The sequence below is a fragment of the Marmota flaviventris genome, chromosome 2 (assembly GCF_047511675.1).
Source record: "Marmota flaviventris isolate mMarFla1 chromosome 2, mMarFla1.hap1, whole genome shotgun sequence".
In the NCBI taxonomy this organism is placed as follows: domain Eukaryota; kingdom Metazoa; phylum Chordata; class Mammalia; order Rodentia; family Sciuridae; genus Marmota; species Marmota flaviventris.
This window is the reverse complement of record NC_092499.1, coordinates 44,308,382-44,334,373: the sequence shown is the minus strand read 5'-3', so window position 1 is coordinate 44,334,373 and position 25,992 is coordinate 44,308,382. Positions and strand designations below refer to the sequence as shown.

General features: G+C 33.9%; 1 protein-coding gene across 1 annotated transcript in view; it reads right to left on the bottom strand.

Annotated features, from left to right (window-relative positions):
• Nubpl (NUBP iron-sulfur cluster assembly factor, mitochondrial) overlaps positions 1-25,992 on the bottom strand; it is a 217,510-nt gene that overhangs the window by 120,853 nt on the left and 70,665 nt on the right. Inside the window, exons 5-6 of the mRNA XM_027929568.2 lie at positions 10,217-10,256; positions 10,036-10,126 (exon numbers count right to left, since the gene is read on the bottom strand). Coding sequence (XP_027785369.1) covers positions 10,036-10,126; positions 10,217-10,256 — 131 coding nt within the window. The remainder of the gene's footprint in view (positions 1-10,035; positions 10,127-10,216; positions 10,257-25,992) is intronic.

Below are 25,992 nucleotides of genomic sequence, written 5' to 3'. Positions count from 1 at the left end.
AATTTACTCATTTTCAAAAGCAAATTACTTTAGCCTCACTGGTTTTTGCTGCTAATGAATTGTGTCTGACATCTTTCATCCTCCTTTGATCAATATATTCTTCTGGCTTAGCACAGTTTTTCCTAATAGTGCTTCCTTTTGCACTAATTTTGATTGCTGGTTTTCAATTAAACGGTAGAGTACCATTTTATCAATTCTCTCAGAAACAAGCCAGTTTTCTGCATGCTGCCCACTTAAGTCAGATATACAATTAAAGCCTGTCCTTAACATGAAATGACCGTCTCAAGACCTCTACTGCATCACTTTACTCTGGCACATACGCAAAGAATGAAATGAGAAATGTTCTCTGTTGTCAGACAAAAGAATATCTAAGTGTTTTTGCTTTATCAAAGAAACACTGGCCCAGTTTAAATCACAACAATAGCTTTGATTCCTAGCACTTTTAAGTTCTTTCTCTTGTTACTTTCTGTTTGCTCTTTTTTCAGTTAGGCCTAGATTTAGGCTAGATACTCTCTTTTTCTCTAATTTTCCTTTCTTCTTTATTTAGATGCCAGAAAAATACATTAATGATATCTGTTGTTATACTTTTATGTTTGGAATAAAGAGGCAAATCATATGTTTTGAAATTCTACGTATTCTGATTCTCTATATTCACTTGCTGAGAATGAGAATATGAAGAAATAAAATCAAAGTAAAGTCTACCTCTCCTTATGAAGCACCTGAGTCAATGACAGAGAAGTAAAACTGGTGACCTAAGTCCACAGTCTCAACCATTCCTAGATGTTTGGTTAGCCCACAAATGGGCTTAGAACATGGTTATCATTCAGGCAAAAAGATATATTCAAAGTAAACAAAGGTTTGGAACTCTGAAGGGGAAGATCTGAAGGGTGAGAAAATTAATACTGTATTGAAAAGTTCCAGGGAAGAAGGTGATGCAACTGGGTAAGGAAGCCATTTTACCTTATCAAAGAGAGAAACAGCTAGTGATAAAACAAATGGGACATGGGGAGATGACATGGTAGTTCCTGCATCCAGGACAATGCGAGATATGTCTGAAAGCCCTAAAATTTAAGGAAGACAATTTATAGCCAAGAATAGTGAAGTACTTTCATCTTTCAAAGGTACCAGAACAAGGGCTAATCCAAGAAGGTCAATCATCAATACAGAACAAAAGATAATCTAGCTCAGCTAGATTAGCAGAAAACAAAGGGTATTTTAAGTAGAAGGAAATAACCAGCAATTAAAATTCATAGGCTGTTTCTAACTCCTTCTAACAACTTGTTCTTTTTCAATGCTGTTGCAGAGGGCTACAACAGAAGGCCTTCACTGGGTAATGGGTTAGGAAAAATGCTCACAGAGCCACGGCACTCTCCTTAACCTCACAAACAGCTCCAACTCAAAACTAGAAGCAAGAAGTGAGAGTATGTATGAGTGACTGACACTGTAAATACTAACTCCCTGTTCTTAATACTTTGGTTGCTTTGTTTTATTTCTGTTGCCATCTTGATAAAATTACCCATGTAAAGCTTTAGATCACTAAGTAGTTCTACTAGGTGAAAAGTGTCTCTATACCTGTATTAATAGGGAAGAGAGGAAACAAAAGTAAATTGGTGAAGACAGATCTACTCCAGTGCTTAAACAATTCGCTGTAAATGACTTGTGTGGGAAACTGGGAACAGTTAGTTGGTGCCAGTCTAAAAAAAATTGCAATACTTTTGGTCTTAGAAATCTATAATAGCAACATGTAAAAAAGAATATTACATTATAATATTCAAAACTGCATGGATAAGTACTCAGTCATCACAGTGAGTTGAAGGTAAGTCATGTAAGTCATCCCTGACAATTAGCAGAAAATGAAGGGCATTTTAAATAGGAGGAAATAATCAGCAATTAATATTCATAGGCTGTTTCTAATTCCTTTTGACAACTTGTTCTCTTTCAATGCTGACCGCAGGGTTTCTTCTATGACATGGATCCTAAATGAGATTGCAAAATCTGGTATCCTATAATGATAACACAACCTAAATGGTCAAACCATATACTACTCAGCCTTGTTCTCTAAATTCCAACTTCAATTGCCTTAAATAAAACACTATACAATGATATATGAAAAATCACCAACATTTCCAGCATATCTGAATGTCAAAGGTAAGTCTAAAACTAAAAGCTTTTTCTTGTCTTTATTTCTTTTTGGTGGTGCTGGGGGTTGAACCCAGTTGTGCATGCAAGGCAAGCACCCTACCAACTGAGCTATATCTCCAGCCCCCCTAAAAACTTCTTTTTAACAATTTGAAATCTGGAACTTTTTCTCACACATTGTTTTATCTTCAGCATCTAACCAACGTCCCAAACATAGTAAGTAATAAGTAGCCAACAAATGTCTACTGCTGAAATGACAGTCTAATGACATTTTTTTAAAGTACAAAAATAACTGATGCAAGTTCAATAGATAATTATTAAATGAATGAATAAATGCATGGTGTTTAAAAGAAATTTATGCTAGATTAATCAAACAAAGCCACTTATGAAATAATATCACCTTATAAAAAACATTTCAAAGAACTTGGCACTAAAGCCAAGTTATAATTCTTTTTCCTTGTTGACTAATCTATACTCTTAAACGGGAAAGGGGAACTCAAAACTAACTAGGTTTAGCATAATTGACTCTTGGGCCTCAGATTAAAGTTCCAAATAAATCTAAGTATAATAATTGAGATATATTGTATAGAAAATCTGCTTCATGTTTAAAGGGCTAAAAAATAAAAATATTAAAAACAAACATGTCTTAGGTGCTTGAAAGACTACTTACTCTCTACCCTCTAACTGAATTAATTGGTGTTCTTCATTCTTAATGTTTCATGAAGACCTAATAAAGTATTTTAAAGTATGAGCTCAGATAAAGTACCTGATGATGCAAAAATCATAAAGAGGACTGAATAAGGTCAAATATCCAAAACTGACAATGAAGACATTCAATGACTTCACCAATACTTAATGCAGTCTGTGAACCTAATCCCTGCAAGGTAATAAATTTCTTTGTTATATTTAAACAGGGCTAACTTAATTATCTTAAGAACATCATTTAATATTTTATCTCTTTGCCTAAGTGTCTGAGAACCTTTGAAACTTAATATATCATACTATAAATCTAGATGAGAAAGGTACTTTGTTATTAGTTATATAATGTCAAAAGAAGAAAAATGAGTAATTTCCCTAGAAACTGTTTAAACTATAAGTGACTACAAAGAAGGTTGTCTGCAGTAATTTTTTCATGCCTCCATATATCTTAACAGTCAGATGATTTCCAAAGCTATTGCTACTGTCAAATAAGGATTTAAAAATATAATTTGGTTAAGTGCAGATGCCTTACAACTGCTATTTAAAGATAAACACTGAATTGTTTAATGACTCATCTTAATGACAACTATAAGGGCCTGTTTAAAATTTTTGGGAATAATTATTATTTGATATAAATATTACTTAAAATCAATGGGTTATATAAAAATGCTTTTATTATATAGACTTTATATTGAAATAGTACTGGTAATAAAATTTTACGCATATTTATTTCCACAACACATTAGTCATAACCTAATAAACTTCTATTTGCTGCAAACATTAAATACAGGAAAGAATTTGGTTGTTAATTATCCTATTAAACACTGGGAAAAGTACTGCCTATTATAGCTTCTTGTATAATCATTTGCCCTTTGAGAAACTATGTATCAAACTCCTTTGGCTTTTCCCATGAGAGGTACTTAGGGGGTTCAAACTTTTTTTTTTTTTTTCATTTTATACAGGATTAAGCAGAGCTTAGCCCAACTCAAAAGCAAAATTCTTTAGGAAACCAAAGGCTGAGAACATTCCTTATTCAAACGTGAAATTCCATTGTCAGGGAAATCACTAATACCAAGTATCAAGGGAAAATGTCTCATTCCTATTGTAGGATCAGCTAAAGTGAAACTGCTTCTTTAGTTGCTAGGAAACAACGAACTCATTATATGCCATTATCAGAACCCTAGAGAAGAAAACTGGCATCTGCTTCACATTTGGGGATACTAGAGATTGAACTAAAAGCACTGAAACTGCTGCCAAAATCCCGGGTCTCCAGGGTTTACACTGTGACCACAGCAGGTGCTCATATCAGAGTAGCCTTTGAAGTTTCCCTTTCTGTAGCTATTTTTCTAATAACTAAAATTATTTTTCTAATATCCCACATTTTCAACTCAGGATTCTAAGAAAAGATTTGCTCAGGAGTTAAACTAATTAAGTTTATGTTGACCACAATTTAAGAGTCAAAAATGCTACTCAGGAATCTTCCAAATTACTGAAAAGTTAAAAACTATTAGTTATTCATTGAGTGAAATATATTACATATGTCTTTGATATTTAAAGTCAAGATGAGAAATAAAAAGAAATTATTTCAAATATCTAGAGAAAGAAAAGAAACACATAAAGATAAATCCAGTACTTAAAACGACATTCTAGCATTTAAGTACCTAGTTTTCCTAACTGATCCTAAAGTTTAACTTCTGTTTTTATGTCTCAACAAACTTTTTTGAAATACAACACAAAATATATTCATGAACACATACCCACATAACCATATCTATTCATCAATCTTTTCCTTTCCATTAACAAGTCAGATAGAAGGAAGCAGGGTGAAAGTATAGAGATAAATTACTAAACATTGGCAAGTTGAAACCAAAAGATTTCTATACTACAGCTTCAATATTCTTTAAAAAAAAAAAAACTTACAAACCATCTTCCTTCATTAAATTAAATCATGTAAAGCTCCATGCCATATTATAATTCTTCTCTCCACCTCCCACCCTAATGTTCACCTCATTTCGGTTACTTACATTTGCCATTCTGGGCTCAAAAACATGCCCTGCTCAATAACTAACCCCAAACTCTTATCTCAAGCTACTGTGCTGGACTTCACTAGCAGGCCTACCTTCTCTCAAACTGACTCTTGCTCATCTTCTTTGTTTTATAAATATTATTTCCACTGAGGATTGCCAGATTTAGCAAATAAAAATACAGAAAACTCAGTTAAACTTGAATATCAGAAACATTTTTTTTTCATTTGAGTATGCCCCAAATTATTCATTGTATATCTGATACTCAAATTTAGCTGAGTATCCCACATGTTATTTGGTAACCCTATTGTAAGATACTTTGATCCCTGATACTTTCTCACTTTATTAGAGACCTGACTTTTTTCACATATAACCTTATTTTAAAATTCTGTTTATTAAAAAAAAATGCCTAACTTCTTAAATGTTTTTCCTTTTATGAAGACAACCATTTCTTAACTTCACTTCTCACATGGCTTCTCTCATAGCCACTGAATCACTTCTTCCCCATCACAGGAGATTTTCAATTAGTTGATGCCTTCAATTTTTCCCAGTCTCCTGATCCCTCCTGACTACATATCTTCCTGGAAAACAGGATTTCATTTCAATGTTTCCCTCAATTTATTCCCTGGATACGTTCCCCTTTTGAACTTTCTGCCATGCCAGTTACTAATCCTAGATCTAACAGTAGGTTTGCCCACGTTAACTTTCAGGCTTTAGAGAGTTACTGAAGACAGTCATAAAAACTTGGTAAAACTAAAAGCTTTGATATTCAGCACCCAGTGGGCTTTTTCTACTGCACAGAAATCCTATCATTCATCTTTTAATTTATTCCTCTGAAAGAATTATAAAGCATGTATCATTGTATCCCTAAACGTAATTTCAGAACTGGGTTAGTCACCTGGGATAACTGAAATAAAGCTGCAAATTCCTTGGCCATACCTTGGATTTACCAAATGAAAATCTTCAAGTGGAAGAATTAAATAGGGAAACTGTAAATCTGAATTCTCCACCAGCTCCTAGCTCTCCAGGTATTTTATGAACACTGAAATTTGTGAATCATTTTTATTGAGTAAATTCAACGTCCTTTTCCTTCCAACTGAGAAGACCAAGGAAAGAATAACTTTTATTAACCTTTTTTTAGCAACAAATATGATAGGGTTACCTCATCTACTCTCCTTTCCATTTGAAGTTTGAACTTGAAACTATAGATTTCCTTCTCAAAAATAATTCATATGACATCTAACTTCATTGCCTTTTGTCTCTTTCATAATATTCCTTTTTTCAATAATCCAATTATTTCCTACAATCTTCAGTCCCTGCTCAATGAATCCTAGTACCTTGGAAAAGATATGACTGTCCCCTTTTGTGAATGGGGGAGGCTTTCTTTTCATACCATTCCCCCATAAGCTATTTCCCCAAATCCCCATAATGGCTGTTTACCTAATAAGCAGAAGATACCACCCCCTTTATTGTCTTGCTTTAATTTTATTCTTAAACTCTCATAATCCAATTTCTTTTTCATTCTCTCTCCTACCCAAAGTTAAGAAATGGTCACATAATAGCTATTATCTCCATGTCCTACCTCAAGCCACATTCTCACTGAATTTTCATTCGTAAAACTCTCCAAACTAGAGATTCCCACACTTATTTACAGATTAGAATCAGATGGAGACTCCAAAAATGCTGATACAATACTCTGGTTTCTCTTCAGATCGTATAAATCTTTCGCCTTTTACAAAAATGCTGATACCTGGGTCATACTACAAGAGCATATGATTTAATTGGACTGGAGTGTGACCTGAAGTTTTTCAAGATCACTAGATGATTCTTTTGTACAGATATGTTGGAAAAACATTGCTTCAAACACAAACCTAATACTCCACTGAATGTAAGATGTATCATTATTGTATATAGCACAGTTAAAGAACAATAAAACACCTAAAATGAGTTGGAATCTATCAGGAGATCCCAAAGGACTACATTCTTTTAAACTAAAGTAAATGAAAAATCCAAAATTTAGAAAGAAATTAGAGGGAATAAACATCAATAAACCTTGGCCTTGGCAGGAGAGTAGGACAGGGCACCTCCTTAGGAACATGAACCCTAAGTTGGTACCCACAATGCTTTCCAATCTGAATTCATACCACTGAAGTGGACCCAAAAACCTCTAACAGAATTTAGTTGAAAGGTGCCTCAGATTGAAAGTATTCCCAGATGACTGCACTTAGATCCAAGCATAAAGCAATCCTAAAACAGCCAAAAGTTACAAGATATATCCTGATTAAAGAAATAAAAATATTAAAAGAAAATTATATTGTGATTGATAAAATACAATAATAACAGCACATTTATATGATACAGGTTTTCTAAGGACATTACATGTTTTAACTCATTTAACCTTGAAGACAAAGATGCTACCATTAATCCCATTTTACAGGTGAGGAAACAAGCTCAGAGAAGTTTTTGCTCAAAATCACAGTGCGATGAGGACTTAAAACTCTTAGGCCTGCAAATAAATATCCAATAGACAACTAAAAGCAGGATAATAAAAAACTTGACATTTCTGCCCACATTTTGCATCTGTCTCATTTGCTGTGAGTCACATTGGATTTCAGGAATAACAAGTCTGATCACAAACATCTATGATGAATTGATACTATCCCCCAGACAACAGCAACTTTCTTATTACACAAAACCCCCACCTGACCAATACTGATATCAAAATCAACCAGACTACACAGTTTAACCAAGAATGCTTGACTATGTATATTTCTGGCCTCCCTTGTCTATATAATCTGGAAGCTTATGTCAGTACCCTCAAAGATAAGACTAAGATGCTTGTCTCACCTTTCCTTTTCATTATGACCACATGGATTAAAGTTTCTTTCCTGCTCTTCGCCATTACTTTTTCTGCTTTGTTTTTGAGGCAAGTGGCCAGATCTCATTTGTTGGGACCCCCAGAGTTAGGCCTCTTGTCTAGAACTCTAGAGACAACAAAACTATTAGATATGGAAAATGGAATGAACTCAGGCAGATGTGGCTCCAGAATCCATACCCTTAGCTACCAAGCTATGACAACATCCATATTAAAGGGATAGGCAAGAATATAATGACCTTAAGCTATAAAGGAAATTATGAAAGTTACCAGAGAAAAAACACAGTACTCACAGTGGAACAACTATAGAAATTATGGCAGATTTCTTATCAGAAATAATGAGGCCAGAAAATGAGGCCAAAAAACAAAAGAATATCTTTAAATTGTTGAAGAAAAAAATGTCAACTCAATTCTATATACAGTGAAAATATATAGGGAAAAATAAAGATGTTTCCAGTACATTGAAGTTGAGAAAATTTATCACCAGTAAACCCACACCACAAAAGAACACTAAGGGAAGTTCTTAGGTTAAAGAAAAAAAATATATCAAATACAATTCAGATCTACAGTGAAAAAATAAAAAGCATTAAAACAATAAATATGCTATTGTTTTCTTATTTAATTAATTTTCAGTAATACAGACTGAACCCAGGGTCACTCTGTCACGGAATTATACTTCCAGCCCTTTTTATTTTTTATTTTGAAGCAGGGTCTTGCTAAATTGTTCAGGCTGGCTTTGAACTTATGATCATCCTGCATCAGCCTCCCAAGCTGCTAGGATTACAGGTATGAGCCACCCCATCCAGCCATTGGCCTGCTTTCTAAAGCAAAAATTTTTCTAAATAAAAAGGAAAAACACCCTTAATTAGAAGCTTATATGATGGACATTAGCCTGAACGTAGTCCTAAAATATAGCTTTCCAGCTCCCATTAATATGCACAGATGAAAATGACTTTACAAAAGATTGTAAGGTAGATATACAATAATTCACTATTCCAGGTAACCCCTAGGCATCCCGATAAAATAATAAAATAAATTCATTTTCTCAATCTCAACTTTTATCCTGATATTTCTGTGGTATGTTTGCTAAAAATGTAACTTCGGTGCTTATAAGAATAAACTGACTTTCATATAATTTGTCAGAAAGCTCATTTTCACCAAATCTCCACTTGATCCTAAGCCAGGTTACCAAATTTTCTATTATTTTTTTAAATGGAACTTTTGATAAATGTTAAGAACAATGAGTAAAATTAGATAACCAAAGTGTTGAGAGTAGACAAATTTTGATATAAAAAATGTATAATGATCTGTACAATTAGAAAAATGAGAAATTATACCCCAATGATTCAAATGTATGAATTGCCAAGATCATTGTAATGTCATGTGTAGCTATTAAAAAAAAAATGTATAATGCAGCTGGGTGCTATGGCACATGCCTGTGATTCCAGTGACTCTGGAGGTTGAGGCAGGAGAATGGCAAGTTCAAGACCAGACTCAGCAACTTAGCAAGACCCTAAGCAACTTAGAGAGATCCTATGTCAAAATAAAACAAATAAAAAGGGGCTGGGGATATAGCTCAGTAGTTAAATGTGCCTGGGTTCAATTCCCAGTACCAATGGGAAAAAATGCATAATAGGCAATTAACAAAATTATTCTATATTCTCTGACAGTATTCAGCAGTAGAGAAAAGAAAGGCTGGCTTAATCTAGACAAAGCTCCCCTTATATACTTAGATTATTCAATCCAACTTTCTCTTCATTTATTACCAATAAATTAAAGTTGATTGGACAGACAGTATTGGACAGATTTATATAACTACATATACTCAAAGTAAAGCAAAATTACATTTTTATGAAGCAATTTAAAATCACAAATACCATAATTTATATAATTTTTCTACATCTCAGAAATTTCTATACTGCCCCTGTAACTCAATAGTGACCACAATAAGATTAACCATAAATCTAAAGGAGGCAGATTACTTATAAAACAAACAAACAAAAAAAAAGATTTGTTCTTCATACCACAGACTCAACAATCAACAAAACAATCTAAAATAAGACACAGGGTTTTAGTACTCACAAGCAATGAGAAAGACTAAATCATGTAACACTGAAATTTGGTCTTGGTGCCACATAACTCATTATGTACATTATTCATTGTACATTCAGCATATCAACTAGATTCCTTTGAAAAAAATCTCAAACTTGATTGAGGATTTTAACAACTCTCCAATCAGCAAATGTGTTAACTACAGCCTTTCCAATAATAAAAAGATATTTAATACAACTTTCTTACCTGTCTCAACAGTTTCTCAATGGCTGACATTACCATAAGGCCTCTCCAAACTACTGGTGCAGTTTCTTCAACCAGGAAGCCCATAGACATACTGCAACAGTAATATAAAAACAAAAGTCATTTCTATAAATTAATGGATATTAGTCTGCAAAGTAATACAAAATTAAAAAGATATGCTCACCATGCAATACCGTAATTCAAAAGAGGCCTCATAAGGTTGTCTGAAATAAGAAAATAAATGTCTCTTTTAGAAAGGTAAACCATTATACATAAACATACTGCTATGGTTTGAATCTGGAATGTCCCTGGAAAAGCTCGTGTGTGAGGCAATACAGCAATATCCAAAAGTGAAAAGACTGGATTATGAGGGGTCTGACCTCACTGGTGGATTGATTAATCCATTTGATGGATTAATAATTTGAATGGACTTACTGGAATATGTGAAAACAATAGGCAGGTAGGGCACAGCTAGAAGTAGGTCACTGGTCTTGAGGGGCATGGCCTTCAGAATATATCTGTCCCTAGCTCCTTTCTCCCCTCCCCCATCATTCCCACTTGTTATGAGTCAAGCAGCTTTCCTCTGCCATGCCCTTCTAGCATCATGTTTCTACCTTGGAGTCAGCCAACTATGTACTAAATCTTCTGAAATCATGAGCCAAAATACATCTTTCTTCCTCTTTGTCCTTGTCAGGCATTTTCGTCCCAGCAAAGTAAAGCTGACTAACACACACTGACTTTTATTCATCTTTCTAAAACATTTTATTATTTTTAATTGATAAATAATTACATATGCATGTATGCATTGTATAATAGTTATATCAACATAACTAACATATCCATTACTCTCTCTCTCTCTCTCTCTCTCTCTCTCTCTCTCTCTCTATATATATATATATATATATATATATATATATCCTTCCTTTATGGCAAGAACATTGAAATTCACTCCTTTAGCAATTTTGAAATATATAATAATGTATTATTAACAATAGTCACCATGATCATTAGAACTTATCCCTCCTGTCTAAATGAAACTTGTACCCTCTGATTAACATTTCCCCTCTTCCAATGCACCCTTGTGGACACACAGGCTGCTTATACTGCTGTAATTTAACTTACAATTAATTAACCTCAATTTGTAACCATTTAAACATTAGAACAATTATACTATTTATATTCTTTTTTTATAAGCTTCTTTTTAAAAAATATTTATTTTTTTAGTTTTAGGTGGACATAATATCTTTATTTTACATTTATGTGGTGCTGAGGATCAAACCCAATGCCTCATGCATGCTAGGTGAGCACTCTGCCACAGAGCCACAATCCCAGCCCCATAATTTATATTCTTGATAAATGCAACATCTAAAAATAGTTGGAATATAGTTAGCTACATTAAGAAACAATTTATCTACAATTTCAACATGATTCTTAAAAAATAGCCTCAATAAGTAATTTTTCACCAATTATATTCATGTATATGGATATACAAATTCATAAATTATATATATATATATATATATATATATATATATATATATATATACTTATCCAGTATGCATATTCTTGTATGTGTATATTTGCATATACACACATATAAACACACACATCTAATCAATTCTCCCAACACTCCACAGGGTTGGGATTGAACCCAGTACCACAAAAGAAAATATATATTTTACATAGTCAGCAAATGGTTATTATAAAATAGTTTCTTTCAGCACATTTTCTATGTAACCACATCTTCAATGACCACCAGTGTTGGGAAGATTTCATCCACAGATCACTTACTAAGGATGCCATCCTTTGGGGGTTAGCAGGTTTCATGTAGTGATACTCCATTGAATATTTTTCCCTCCTGACGCACCAAACACTGTCTCCATTCCTTCATACATGGACCTATAACATCTAAACCTAAGTCACCATTATGTTTTGGATTTGGAATGTCCCTTAAAGGTCCATGTGGTGAAAGATTTAGTCCCCAGCTTGGTGTTATTGGGAGGTGCAAACTTTAAGAGGTAGGCCAAGAGATCTTTAGGTCATTTGCCCTTGAAGAGGACTGTGGGACCCCATTCTCTTCCTCTCGTCTTCTTTCTCTTACTATTGAGCAGCTTTGCTCCTCCACATGCTCCCCCACATGTGATATTCAGCCTTGCCACAGGCCCAAAAGCAATGGAGCCAACTGACCATGGACTGAATCTTCTGAAATCATAAGTCTTTTTAATTCTTTTTAAGTTGATTATCTCAGAAATAGCCAGAAACTTCTACAAGTGACATTGGAGAAAACATCATATCTATACCAGTGAACTCCTATTTTCTTGTTATTTCTGAGAAATCTACTTCCTTTCCTAATACTTTGTTCATATTTCATCCAATATTTTAAGGTACATTATCACAGGAAGAGTTTCTCCAAACACCTAGCCTGCCAGATTGCCAGAAATACACATGGAAAGTTACTTATTTTTATGTAGTGGTCTTATATCTCACTTAAAGCCCCCAAGGTATCTTTTAGAACTCTCCTTTTTTGTTGTTGTTGTTGGGGTTTTTTGTTTGTTTGTTTGTTTTTGGTACCCGGGATTGAATTCAGGGGCACTCAACCAATGGGCCACATCCCTAGCCCTAGTTTGTATTTTATTTAGAGATAGGGTCTCACTGACTTGCTTAGTGCCTCGCTTCTGCTGAGGCTGGTTTTTTAACTCACATCCTCCTGCCTCAGCCTCCTAAGCCACTGAGATTACAGAAATGCACCACTGTGCCTAGCACTAGAACTCTCCTTTTTTTTTCCCCCCCATTCGTGTTACGTTCTGGCTGAGAAGCTGTCTGCATTTTGCCTGTGTCACGAGACTTTCTGTGAAACTGATTTTTATTTTTTATTTTTTAATTGATTTTTTAAAAATATATGACAGAAGAATGCATTACAATTCTTATTACACATATACAGCACAATTTTTCATATCTCTTGTTGTATATAAAATATGTTCACACCAATTCATGACTTCATACATGTACTTTGGATAATGATGTCTATCACATTCCACCATCCTTGCTAATCCCCTGCCCCCTCCCCCTTTCCTTCCCTCCCCTCTTCCATATCTAGAATTCATCTAATCCTCCCGTGCTCCCCCTTCCTACTCCACTATGAATCAGCCTCCTTATATCAGAGAAAACATTCGGCATTTGTTTTTTTGATATTGGGATAACCTCACTTATCATTATCTTCTCCAACACCAACCATTTACCTGCAAATGCCATGATTTTATTCTTTTATTGCTGAGTAATATTCCATTATGTATATAAGTTTTATCTTATTATTCTGTTTGAATCTTCTACATAAGCAAATATATTAAATGGAATTAATAATAATTTTGTCTTCTCCTTCACTATATATGTCCCCTCCTTTTATTTTAGGACATTGGCTAAAAACTGCAGCAGTAATAGCATCCTCATCTTGATCTTAATGGAACATAATACAACATACCAAAATAAAATCGGAGAATAAATTGAGAACCTGTCTCAAAATACAAACAAAAATGGCTAGAAATGTAGCTCAATGGTAAAGCATCTCTGGTTCTACCCCTGCAAAAAATCTAAGTAGTTTAAACCCTGTTCAAAACATGGCCTGAAATTCTAACTAGGATTGGGATAGTCAAAAACATTCTCACAAAATTGAAACATAAAATCTCTGAATACTACATAAAGAATAGTCTTTTGGGGCTGGGGTGGTGACTCAGTGGTACAGCACTTACCTAGCATGTGTGAGGCAAAGGGTTGTATTCTCAACACCATATATAAATAAATTAAATAAAGGTCCATTGACAACTAAAAATTATTTTCTTAAAAAATGGTCTTTCACTTACTTTATCAGTATGTTATGTCATAAACCACAGAAATGTGAACTTCAAATTTCTTGATGTTAATGAATGATATTATAAATTGAAAGCTCAGCAATATCAGAAAATTCATCACCAAGTTAAATGTGTATCTTGAAACTTCAATAGGTACTCATTTCCACAGCCCATACAGTAATGTAATGCTTAACAACAGGGATGTTCTGAAAACTGCACTGTCAGATGATTTTTGTCATGTGCACATCATAAAGTGCACAAAGTATACAAACCCAGATGATATAGCCCACTACACACCTAGACTACATGGTATGTGTATAAATGAGTGTGTGTGCACGTGTGTGTGTGTGTGTGTGTTATAATCTAATGTTCCTAGGGTCACAATAAACAAAACAACATGAGAGAAAATCAGGCACAAGAGAAAATGACACAACAAAGGGACACAATAAGCATGAACTGTATGTACTACATGAAGCTGCTGCCAGAAATAACATGGAACATTGTTTTACAATAAAATTTTTTATGAGTATAAAGAGTATACTCTAAAATAACATTAGAAGCATATTAAATATATAAATTAGTAATATAGTTACTTATCAACTATTATGTACTGTACATAAAACAAATACTTAAACCAGTAATACAGTCATTTACTATTATTCTTACAATTATTCTATTATGTATAATTGTAGGCACTATACTTTCTTACAATTGGCAGTAGTAGGTTTATTTACACAAGCATCTCCACAAGCATGCAAATAATGCATTATACTATACATTATGTTAAGATGGCTATAATGTCACTAGTGAGAGTTTTTTTCAGCTTCTTTATAATCATATGGGACCACTGTTGTATATGCAATTGGTCATTGATCAAAATATTAGTATAGTGTCAATGACAAATTGGAATGATACAGAGAAGATGAGAAAAGTAAATCAAAACTACAGTGAGATACCATGTTACTCCAGTAAGAATTGCTATCATCAAAAAGACAAAAGATGTCACGTGTTTTTTTTTTCGAGGATGTAGGAGACAAGGTACACTCATACATTGCTGGTGGGACTGCAAATTGATGCAGCCAATATGGAAAGCAGCATGGAGATTCCTTAGAAAATTTGGAATAAAACCACCATTTGACCCAGCTATCCCACTCCTTGGTCTAAACCCAAAGGACTTAAAATCAATATACTACAGTGACGCAGCCACATCAATGTTCATAGCAGCAAAATTCACAACAGCCAAACTGTGGAAGCAACCTAAATATTTATAATAGATGAATGGATAAAGAAACTGTAGTATATATACACAATAGAATGTTCCTTAGCAATAAAAGAGAATAAAATTATGGTATTTGCAGGTAAATGGATGGAGTTGGAGAATGTCATACTAAGCGAAGTAAGCCAATCCCAAAGAACCAAAGGCCTAATGTTCTCTCTGATAAGTGGATGCTGATCCATAATGGAGAGGGAGGCATGGGATGAATGGAGGAACTTTGGATGGGAAAAAGGGGAGTTGGGGAGTGGGCATAGGGGTAAGAAAGATGATGGAATAAGACGAACATCATTACCCTAGGTACATGTATGATAGCCCGAATAGTGAGACCTTACTTTGGGTGCAACCAAAGAAGTCAAAAATTGTGCTCCATTTGTATACAATGAATCCAAGAGCATTCTGCTGTCATGTATAACTGATTAGAATGAATTAATTAATTAATTTTAAAAAGTTTAATAAAAGACAAAAGATAATAAGTGTTGGTAAGCATATAGAGAAAGGGGAAACCTAGTACACTGCTGGTGGGAATACTGGTACAGTCATTATGGAAAACAGTGCAGAGGTTTCTAAAGAAATTAAAAATAGAATGACCATATAACCCAACAATCTTTCTTCTGGGTATAGATCCAAAGGAAATATAATCACTACCTCATAAAGGAATCTGTACTTCCATGTTCATTACAGCATACAACAGCCAAAAAATGAAAACGATCTAGGTATCTATCAATGGACAAATGGTAAAGAAACTGTGGTATGTACATACAATGGAATATTATTCAGCCTTAAAAAGTAAGATCCTGTCATTTGCTACAACCTACATGGACCTGAAAGACATTATGCTAAATGAAATAAGCCAGACACATAAAAAAAAATTACATGACTTCACTTATGTGAGGACTCTAAAAATACAAAATTTAAAGTTAAATATATAGAGATAGAAAATAGTGATGACCAAGTTGGGGCATGGGTAGGAATTGGGGAGAAATAGGTTTAAAAAAAAATACAAAGTACCAAACAAGTAAGATAAACAAGTTGCAAGATTTCATGAACAACATGAGAACCTGAGTTGAGAATACTGTATTGTATTAAGGGTTTCTTCTAAATGAGTAGATTTTAGATACTATTGTCATGCAGGTGGGAGAAACGGGTATCTCTGTGAGATGATGGCTATTAATCTGCTTTACTACAGTAGCCGTATTACTACATATATCTGTCTTATGAAATCTGTCGTATACCTTAAACACAAAAAAATAAAATTAGGAAAAAAAATTAACATGGCCCCTGTACAAGGATGATATGCTAAATTGAACATGGAAAAAATGTATACTGAACCCCTAAAAATACATAGTATATACATTAAAAAGAAAGTTATAGGAATATTCTTCATTGTCTTTCACTATGAGTCAGTAAACAAAATTAATACCGCCTAAAAACATTTTACTTTCACTGATTAATAAAATTATCACAAATGCAATGTTGGCATAGCTTGAAGTCATATTTTTAAGTTAATAGAGAAAGGCTCTGAAAAAAACCCCATGATTACAAACACAAATTAGTTTCTCTGTCTTAGTATTTCATCCTGTAAAAAAATATACATACCAATTTCTCCACATAAACATAATAGAAAAATTATTATTACTGGTTGAAAGTTCATATAAAAACTTTGGAATCCAGTGCCCTGTGAACAATAACTTTTTGAACATAATTAGCTGAGGTTACCATGACACAGATCATTATTTCCCTCCTCTTCATATCTTCACGATAGCTCATGCACTTAAGCACAAAAGATTCTTACCATAAGTCAAACAATTTCAATTGCCATAATGCCGCTCTTAGAATCAATGACATTCTGCTGCATCCACCTCACTCTACTGCAACAAAGTTCCCTCATTTCTAACAGGTGTGAATTTAATTAATTTATTTTATGTCACTAGTGCATTTTGAACAGATTTAGGGACTGCTTTTATATTACAAATTGTTAAGCCAGAATGAATGGCACTGTGGTCATGTAAAACTGAAGAGCTGGATAAAAAGGAAATAGGTATAAGAAAGGTCGCTTTAAATCTTCAAAGTTGACATCATTAAATGTTCCAAGCATAACTCTGATCTAGAATCAGATCTTCTTTCTGTAGAGGTCCCATTGTTCATGACTCAACTAAGGAGTAGACATTACCATTTACATGGTATTAGCAATAAACCTGAGAAACCTCTGTACTTTCCATTATACTCCCTGGATTTAAAAATAATGGAAGTATTTTGAATATAGATGAACATCGAGGTTGAGGGATGACAAAAAAAAAGTTATAACTTGAAACCATATAACTTGAAGCATTTTTTAAAAAATGAGGACTGGGAGTAAAACCAAGAATATATAGCCTCCTTCATGAATTTTAAGGACTTTTAAAATTATAAAAAAAAATTTAAAAATAATTATCCATATTAAACAGAAAATAAGCAAAGGTACAAGAATGATCAGAGAGGATAGGGCATCTAGTACAAAGTGTACAATTTCACTTTCTCCCATCTATTTCACTATTCCTTCTTTTCTTTCTGAAACCACAGCCCTTTCTTATCAAAGTTCAAATGCAAGAAAGGAATTACATCCATTATTGTTTTCTCAGTAGAACTTCATGTGATTGGGTGAGACAAAATAGTTCCACCAATAATGGTCCCCAGGAGATGTTTGCCTAGGAAAAAAGAAGAGAAATTAGAGAAGGTGAGTAAAGGTGGGTCAAAACTCAAAACTTGACTGGCAACCTGGACAGCCAAAAGACAATACAGTAATACTGCATCTAGAAATAGGAAGAAGAGAGATCTAGAAAATTAGAAAAGGAAGCAGAAGGACTATTTTTAAATAGTTTTGTTTTTTTTTTAAGCCTTCTAACACTCTTAATATGAAAATTTCCCTTGTATTCGGGATACTTTCATATGTCTTTTAATATACTATTTTTGTACCATCTTGCAACTCTGCCATCCCATACCATGCACCCTACCATCTAACAACTGAAAGCTATTCAGACACCTAACCTCTTTCTCATTAAAAGAAAAAAAAGAACAACAACAAAAATATGCCTTTTTTTCCCAATCCATCTCTTCCTCAATCAAAAGGTACATTTTCTCACAGGTATAGGAGAAAAACAATCTGACTCAAGTAAATCACAATAGAAACTTAAGCTTTGCAGAAGATAGAACAATGTTTTAAATGAAAACTATTTTCACTAAAATATAAATAAGAGAACGCATAAGGGATATTTTGGAGCTGGGATGACATCTCAGATTCTTGTCTACTCTGGGACTAATTCACTGAGTAACTCCAAAAACAGATATAAACTTGATGTTCTACTTCTAAAACGATATTTTATACTGAGAGCTTAACAAGAAAACATAAAAGGATAGAAACAGAGAATAGGATTTAAGGCAAGCTTGATAAACACTAGATAAATATTTGGTTTACTGTTACTCCAATACCCATACTGGCCTCTAACCTACTTCACACCTGTCTTAGCATCACTAATTGATCAAAATGTGATTTCCTGTTGAAACTAGAGATCGTGTCAGGTATGCCAACTATGCTCCAGGTAACCAGTTGATATTTAAGATGAAAACTATGTATCATTAAAGGAATAGTCAGGCATCTGGGAAGGGAAAATTGAGAAGATGAAAGAAAGAATAATAACAACAATCATTTATATTCAGCCCAGAATAATAACAACAATCATAGTATTCCTACATGTCACAAAGCTCCACAGACATTTTAGACATTTAAGATATTTTATTTTATTAAATCCTTTCAACAATCCTATGAGGCTAGCAATATCTTCATTTTGCAGTTGGGGAAATTAGAAGGTATTCCTCAGATTCTTCTCTGCTTATCTAAAACCCCTTCTTCCAAGAAATAAAATCAATCAATAAATACAACTGAAAAACTCTTCAACATTTCTAGCAATTAGAGAAATGCAAATCATAACTACTCTATTTCATCTCACCCTAGTCACAATGGCAATTATCAAGAATACAAGCAACAGTAAATGCTGGTGAGGATGTGGGGAAAAGGTACATTCACACATTGCTGGTAGAACTGCAAACTGATGCAGCCACTATGGAAAGCAGTATGGAGATTCCTCAGAAAGTTTGAAATAGAACCACCATTTGACCCAGCTATCCTACTCCTTGGTCTATACCCAAAGGACTTAAAATTAACATACTACAGTGGCACAACCACATCAATGTTTATAGCAGCTCAATGCACAATAGCTAAACTATGGAACCAACCTAGGTGTCCTTCAACAGATGAATGGATAAAGAAACTGGTATATATAAACAATGTAATATTTCTCATACTTAAAGAAGAATGAAATTAGTGCTCTATCCAACAACATGCATGTGACAAAAATTTGCTCCCAAAATGTAGGCTCTCTCTTCACCTCACTGATTGTTTCTTTTGCTGAGAAGAAGCTTTTTAGTTTGAGTCCATCCCATTTATTAATTCTTGATTTTATTTCTTGAGCTTTAGGAGTCTTGTTAAGGAAGTCAGGGCCTAATCTGACGTGGTGAAGATTTGGGCCTACTTTTTTCTCTATTAGGTGCAGGGTCTCTGGTCTAATTCCTAGGTCCTTGATCCACTTTGACTTGAATTTTGTGAATGGTGAGAAATAGGGGTTTATTTTCATTTTGCTACACATGGATTTCCAGTTCTCCCAGCACCATTTCTTGAAGAGACTATCTTTTCTCCAATGTATGTTTTTGGTGCCTTTGTCCAGTATGAGATAACTATATTTATGTGGTTTTGTCTTCTATTCTGTACCATTGGTCTACATATCTATTTTGGTGCCAATACCCTGTCGTTTTTGTTACTATAGCTCTGTAGTATAGTTTAAGGTCTGGTATTGTGATGCCTCCTGATTCATTCTTCTTGCTAAGGATTGCTTTGGCTATTCTGCATTTCTTATTTATAGAAATGAATTTCATGATTGCTTTTTCTATTTCTACAAGGTATATGATGGGATTTTAATTGGAATCACACTGAATATGTATAGTGCTTTAGGGAGTATGGCCATCTTGACAATATTTTGCCTATCCAAGAGCTTAGGAGATTTTTCCATCTTCTAAAGTCTTCTTCAATTTCTTTCTTTAGTGTTCTATAGTTTTTATTGTAGAGGTCTTTCACCTCTTTTGTTGATTACCAAATATTTTATTTATTTATTTATTTTATCCTATTGTGAATGGAGTAGTTTTTCAATGTTCATAGCAGCAAAATTCACAATAGCTAAACTATGGAAGCAACCTAGATGCCCTTCAGTAGATAAATGGATAAAGAAACTGTGGCATATATACACAATGGAATGTTACTCAAAAATAAAAGAGAATAAAATTATGGCATTTGCAGGTAAATGGTTGGAGGTAGAGAATATCATGCTAAGTGAAGCAAGCCAATCCCAAAGAACCAAAGGCCGAATGTTCTCTCTGATAAGGAGATGCTGATCCATAATGGGGGCGGAGGCCATGGGGGAAAAATGGAGGAACTTTGACTGGGCAAAGGGGAGAGAAAGGTGGGGAGGGGGTATGTATGGGTACAGAAAATATGGCGAAATGACATGGACATCATTACCCTAGGTACATGTATGACTGCACAGGATGCTATATTGTGCATAACCAGAGAAATGAAAAGTTGTGCTGCAATTGTGTACAATGATTCAAAGTGCATTCTGCTATCATATAATGCCTAATTAAAATTAACTAATTAATTAATGAAAAAGAATGAAATTATGGCATTTGCAGGTAAATGGATCTGTAGAATATCATGCTAAGCAAATTCATCAATTAATTCTAACAATTAATTCTAAAGAACCAAAGACTAAATGTTTTCTCTGATGTGCAGATGCTGATTCACAGTAAGGGGAAGGGGGCATTAGGAAATAATAGAAGTACTCTGGATTGGGCAGAGGGTAATGTAGGGAAAGGAGGGGTTAATGGGACAGGAAGAATAGTAGAATGAATCAGACATTATTACCCTATGCATATATATGATTGATTACACAACTGGTGTAATTCTACATCACATACAACCAGAAGAATGAGAAGTTACACTCCATTTATGTATGATGTGTCAAAATGCATGCATTCTACTGACATGTATAAATATTTAGAACAAAAATTTTTAAAAGTAAATCTCCTTCTTCAATAGCATCCTGCAAATTATCTCTCCGTGATCCCTCTTCTGATCTTCTCCAGCATCTGACACTTAACAAAACGTTCTATTCTTATGCCCCTTCCTGCCTCACTAAATACTATATTCCCCTGCTTACTACAGCAAATTACCATAAACTTACATTTACACAAAGGCCAAAGTAATTTTGTAAATAGCTAACAGTCAAACGTGAACAGATATTAAAGGAAAGCTTGATCCTTAGGCATTTTTAAAAATATTTTTAGTTGTTTATGTACCTTTATTTTTTATTTATTTACATGTGGTGCTGAGGATCAAACCCAGTGCCTCACACATACTAGGCAAGTACTCTGTCACAAAGCCACAACCCCAGCCTCAATCCTTAGGCATTTTTAATGAAGTAAAAAATTGTTATTAGAAATTAGCCACTTACTAGCTGTGATATTGGACAAGTTATCTTCATATGATATATATATGAAACCCTCACATGACATAGAGTAGTTGAACATCAGAAAATGAAATTAATGTGCCCAAAGTTAAACAGCAACAAAAGTAGTAAGGATTTGAATTGAGGGAGGCCTGCTTTCCTCCTGTCTGCTATGTTCTCCAAAGGTTAATGTGTTGAAAGTTTGGTCTCCAATGCAGCAATGTTCAGAAGTGGGGGTTTTAAGAAGTGATTAGACCATGAGGGCTGCATCAATGGATTAATGCAATGATGAGTTCATAACTGATAACATTATTGGGAGGTGGTAGAAACTCTGGAAGATGGTGGAAAATTTAGGAGGTAGGGCCTAGTTGGAGAAAGTAGGCCACTGGGGGTGTGCTCTAGAAGGGTATATCTTGTCCCCAGCCTATCTCTCTCTTTCTGGCCACCATGAGGTAAGCAACTCTGCTCTGCCAGACCCTCTCTGTCATGACACTCTGCCTCCTCTCAGGACTATAGCAATGGGGCCTGAAGATGATGGACTGAAAATTCTGAAACCATGAGCCAAACTAAATATTTCCTCCTTTAAGTTGTTTCTCTCAGGCATTTTATCATAGTAACAGAAAGCTGACAAACACACGTCCTGAGTCCCATATACTCTCAATACACATATCCAACAGAAGGTTTGTGGTTATTCCAACATATAATACTTGGATGGTTAGCTAATATAGAAACAGGTTTCCTTGTATTGCTTGATGATGCCCAGACAAGTTCCCTGAAACGACTGAGCAGTGCTCTAACAAACAATGATATTCTATAATATGATTTTGTTTTATTAAATGATTGTTTTACTTATTTATTTTTATGCAGTGCTAAGGATTGAACCCAATGTCACATATATGCTAGGTAAGCATCCTTTCGCTGCGTCACAGCCCCAGCTCCTGATTTTGCTTTCTTCCTATACAATCAGAAGAATGAGAAATTATACCCCATTTGATTCAAATGTATGAAATGTCAAGATCATTGTACTGTCATGTGTAACTAATAAAAAAAAAAAAAAAGATAAAGTCTCACTATGTTGACTTGTCTAGCCTCAAACTCCTGGATTCCTGCTATCCTCCTACCTCAACCTCTAGAATACAAGACTATAGTGCACACCACTGCTGATCATGTTTTAAGTCAAAGAAAAAGGTCTTAGCTGGGGTTAGGAGCTATAAAAACTGCAGCTGACACTTCTGTTTGTTTGCTTTGGAACATTTTTAAACTGGATTTCTGTTATCCCCAATCTTTCTATCTATATGATGACATTTCCCACCTTCATTAAACTGGTTATCTTCTATTAGTGCACCTGGCTTCCAAAAACCTGTAATTCATTTTTAAGCAGAAATAGTGAGCTCCAGGGACTGGAATTTGAAACTTGCTGGCAATACATGGCCACGAGCAGTGACAAAATAAGGGTACACAGCAGCAGGAGCAAAACAGGATGACATACTATGATGAGAAAAAGATATTTAAGCCCCGTAACAAGAACTTAACACAAAACCGCATTTTTCATAAGTAACTAAAATGCCTATTAATATGTATGATATGAAGCAACAACAACAACAAAAATTCAAACAGGGCTATGAATGTAGCTCAGTGGCAGAGCACTTGCCTAGCATGCACAGGCCCCTGGTTTCTATCTCTCAGAACCAAAAAGGAAAAAAAAAAAAAAGTTTAAGCATTTAAAATATTAAGACAAAATTACGACTGCCAGCATAAAAGGAACCAATTAAGTACATAAATAGAATATAATAGGAAAAAAACAGACATAGAACCAAAGATAAAACACTGGTGTCAGTATGGCCCTTACAGCACTGTGGCTACTAGAATTACATAAACTCAATTTGTTTTTTTGAGAGGAAAGAAAAAGGTACAAAACATAAAAGTGAAAAAATATTTTAAGAAAACTGCTGAAAAAATTTTCTAGCCTAATAAAAATGGTATAATAAAAAGATATAGCTGCAAAATAAATAAACATTAACTATAATAAAAAATGAAACTATAAAAGATAATACATTTACAAATGCTAAGAGGCCAACTCCTTTCCATAAATGTTTCGTATAGACAATAAAAGCCTTACTATACTACCCATTTAGTTATATTCAAGGTTTGAGAGTTTATATGAATGGCTCATGTATCAGATAAGAAGTCAGAGAAAGGAAGGAATAGGAAATAGTCCCCAAAATCTGCACCACAAGTAAAATGGAGGCTGTCCAGAAGGCTAATGAAACTTTGGAATGTTGGGGTATTTTGCAATTTTGGTTACAAAGCTTTCATTTCAGCATTTCTAGGGAACCATTTTTAAGACTCTATCCTGTACTGTGTAAGATTACAGGCAGTTATCAACTTATAAAATATCAACCCCTACAACAAAAACTACACACAAATTGTATTTTCACAAAAAAGGAATTTTATTTCAAAGGCTTGAGGAACACTCACTACATAAGAGAATTCTTTCCATTCACTAACATATTTATTGAATGCAAATTATATACCAAGCAGGATGTCTGGTGCCGGGATATAATGAAAAAGACAAACAGACACAATATCTTTCCTCAAGAAACATAAAATCTAGGGGAAAGATCAAGACTTGCCATGAAATCATTGCACAAATGTAAACTTGCAACCAAAATGAGTCCTGCAGGAAAGCACAGGACTTGTTCTAGTCACACTCATTTTGGGAATAAAGGGAAATTTCATAACTCAAAAAAGCACCCTTTACACTTGACAATTTTCTAAAGTTTTAATTTCACATACTGATGTCATTAAAATCAGGGTACACATTTTGGAAATATTACTGGAGAGAAAAATGCCATCATGTATCTAAAGAAAAGGCAATTTTATTTGTTATATATATTTTTTTAACTGGGGATTGAACCCAAGGGCCTGAGCCACATGTCCCCAGCCCTTTTTATATTTTTTATTTTGAGCCAGGGTCTCACTAAGTTGCTTAGGTTCTTGCTAAGTTGCTTAAGCTGGCTTTGAACTTTTAATCCTCTTGCCTCAGGCTCCCAAGATGCTGGAGAATAGGCATGCAATAAAATTATATATTTGTGGTGTAAAACATGATGTTTTGATATTTGTATACACTGGAAGATAATTTAATAAAGCTAACTAACATATCCACTATTTTACACACTTATTTTCTTCCAGCAGTTTTCTTTAAGCAGTTTTCAAGGAGTTCAATCCCCAGTTTTAAATGATATAATGAACATTAGAGGGCAGATGAAATCACATTTTATTTGGATACTCAGATGTGGGGCTACTAGAGCATATGATAGTTCTATTTAATTTGTGAGGAGCCTCCATACTGTTTTCCACAATGGTTGTACAATTTACATTCCCAAACACATCTTCACTATCACTTACCTTTTGTCTTTTTGATCATAACCATTCTATCAAATATGAGGTGACATCAAATTGCAGTGTTAACTTGCATTTCCTTGATGATTACTGATGTTGTACATTTTTTATAAATGGACATTTGCATGTCTTTTTTTTTTTTTTTTTGAGAAATGTCTATTCAAGATCCCTGCTCATTTTTCAATTGTTATGTGTTTTCATACTACTGAGTTGTTTGAGTTCCTTATACATTTTGGATATTAACTCCTTATATCACATATATGGTTTACAAATATCTTCTCCCATTCTATAGGTTGCCAAAAATCTTTTAAAAATTAAATGTTTTTTTAAATGTTGGTTAAAAAAACTTAGATTAAAATATGAGATACAACTTAGCTGTTTAAACAAATATCCAAAGATCTAGAATTTTTGATATTTTGATATTTTAGAACAGTTTTTAAAATAGCATTTTAATATCTGGCTCTCAAAGAAGTAGTCAATAGACATGGACATTAAGCAAGAAGAGAACATTTTTAAATGAAAAGCCCAAAATGCTTTAAGTTAGGTTTTATCTTTACACACATATACAATTATTTGGACTTACACCAATGTTTACTAATTCAACTAATTAACAACTTCCTCTGTATATAGCTAACATTTTTTTACAACATGATCAACACAAAAGTGAATCTTTAATTTGAATTTCCTAAAAGCAAAGAGCTAAACTTATCCAAGTCTAATGAAAAATATTATGTAAATATTATTTGTGCTCCTCCTTGACAACATAAAATGTAACTTAAAAGTTAAAAAAATAATAATTTTAGCAGTCTCAATTGCATGTGCATAATATCTTATCACCTCATACTTT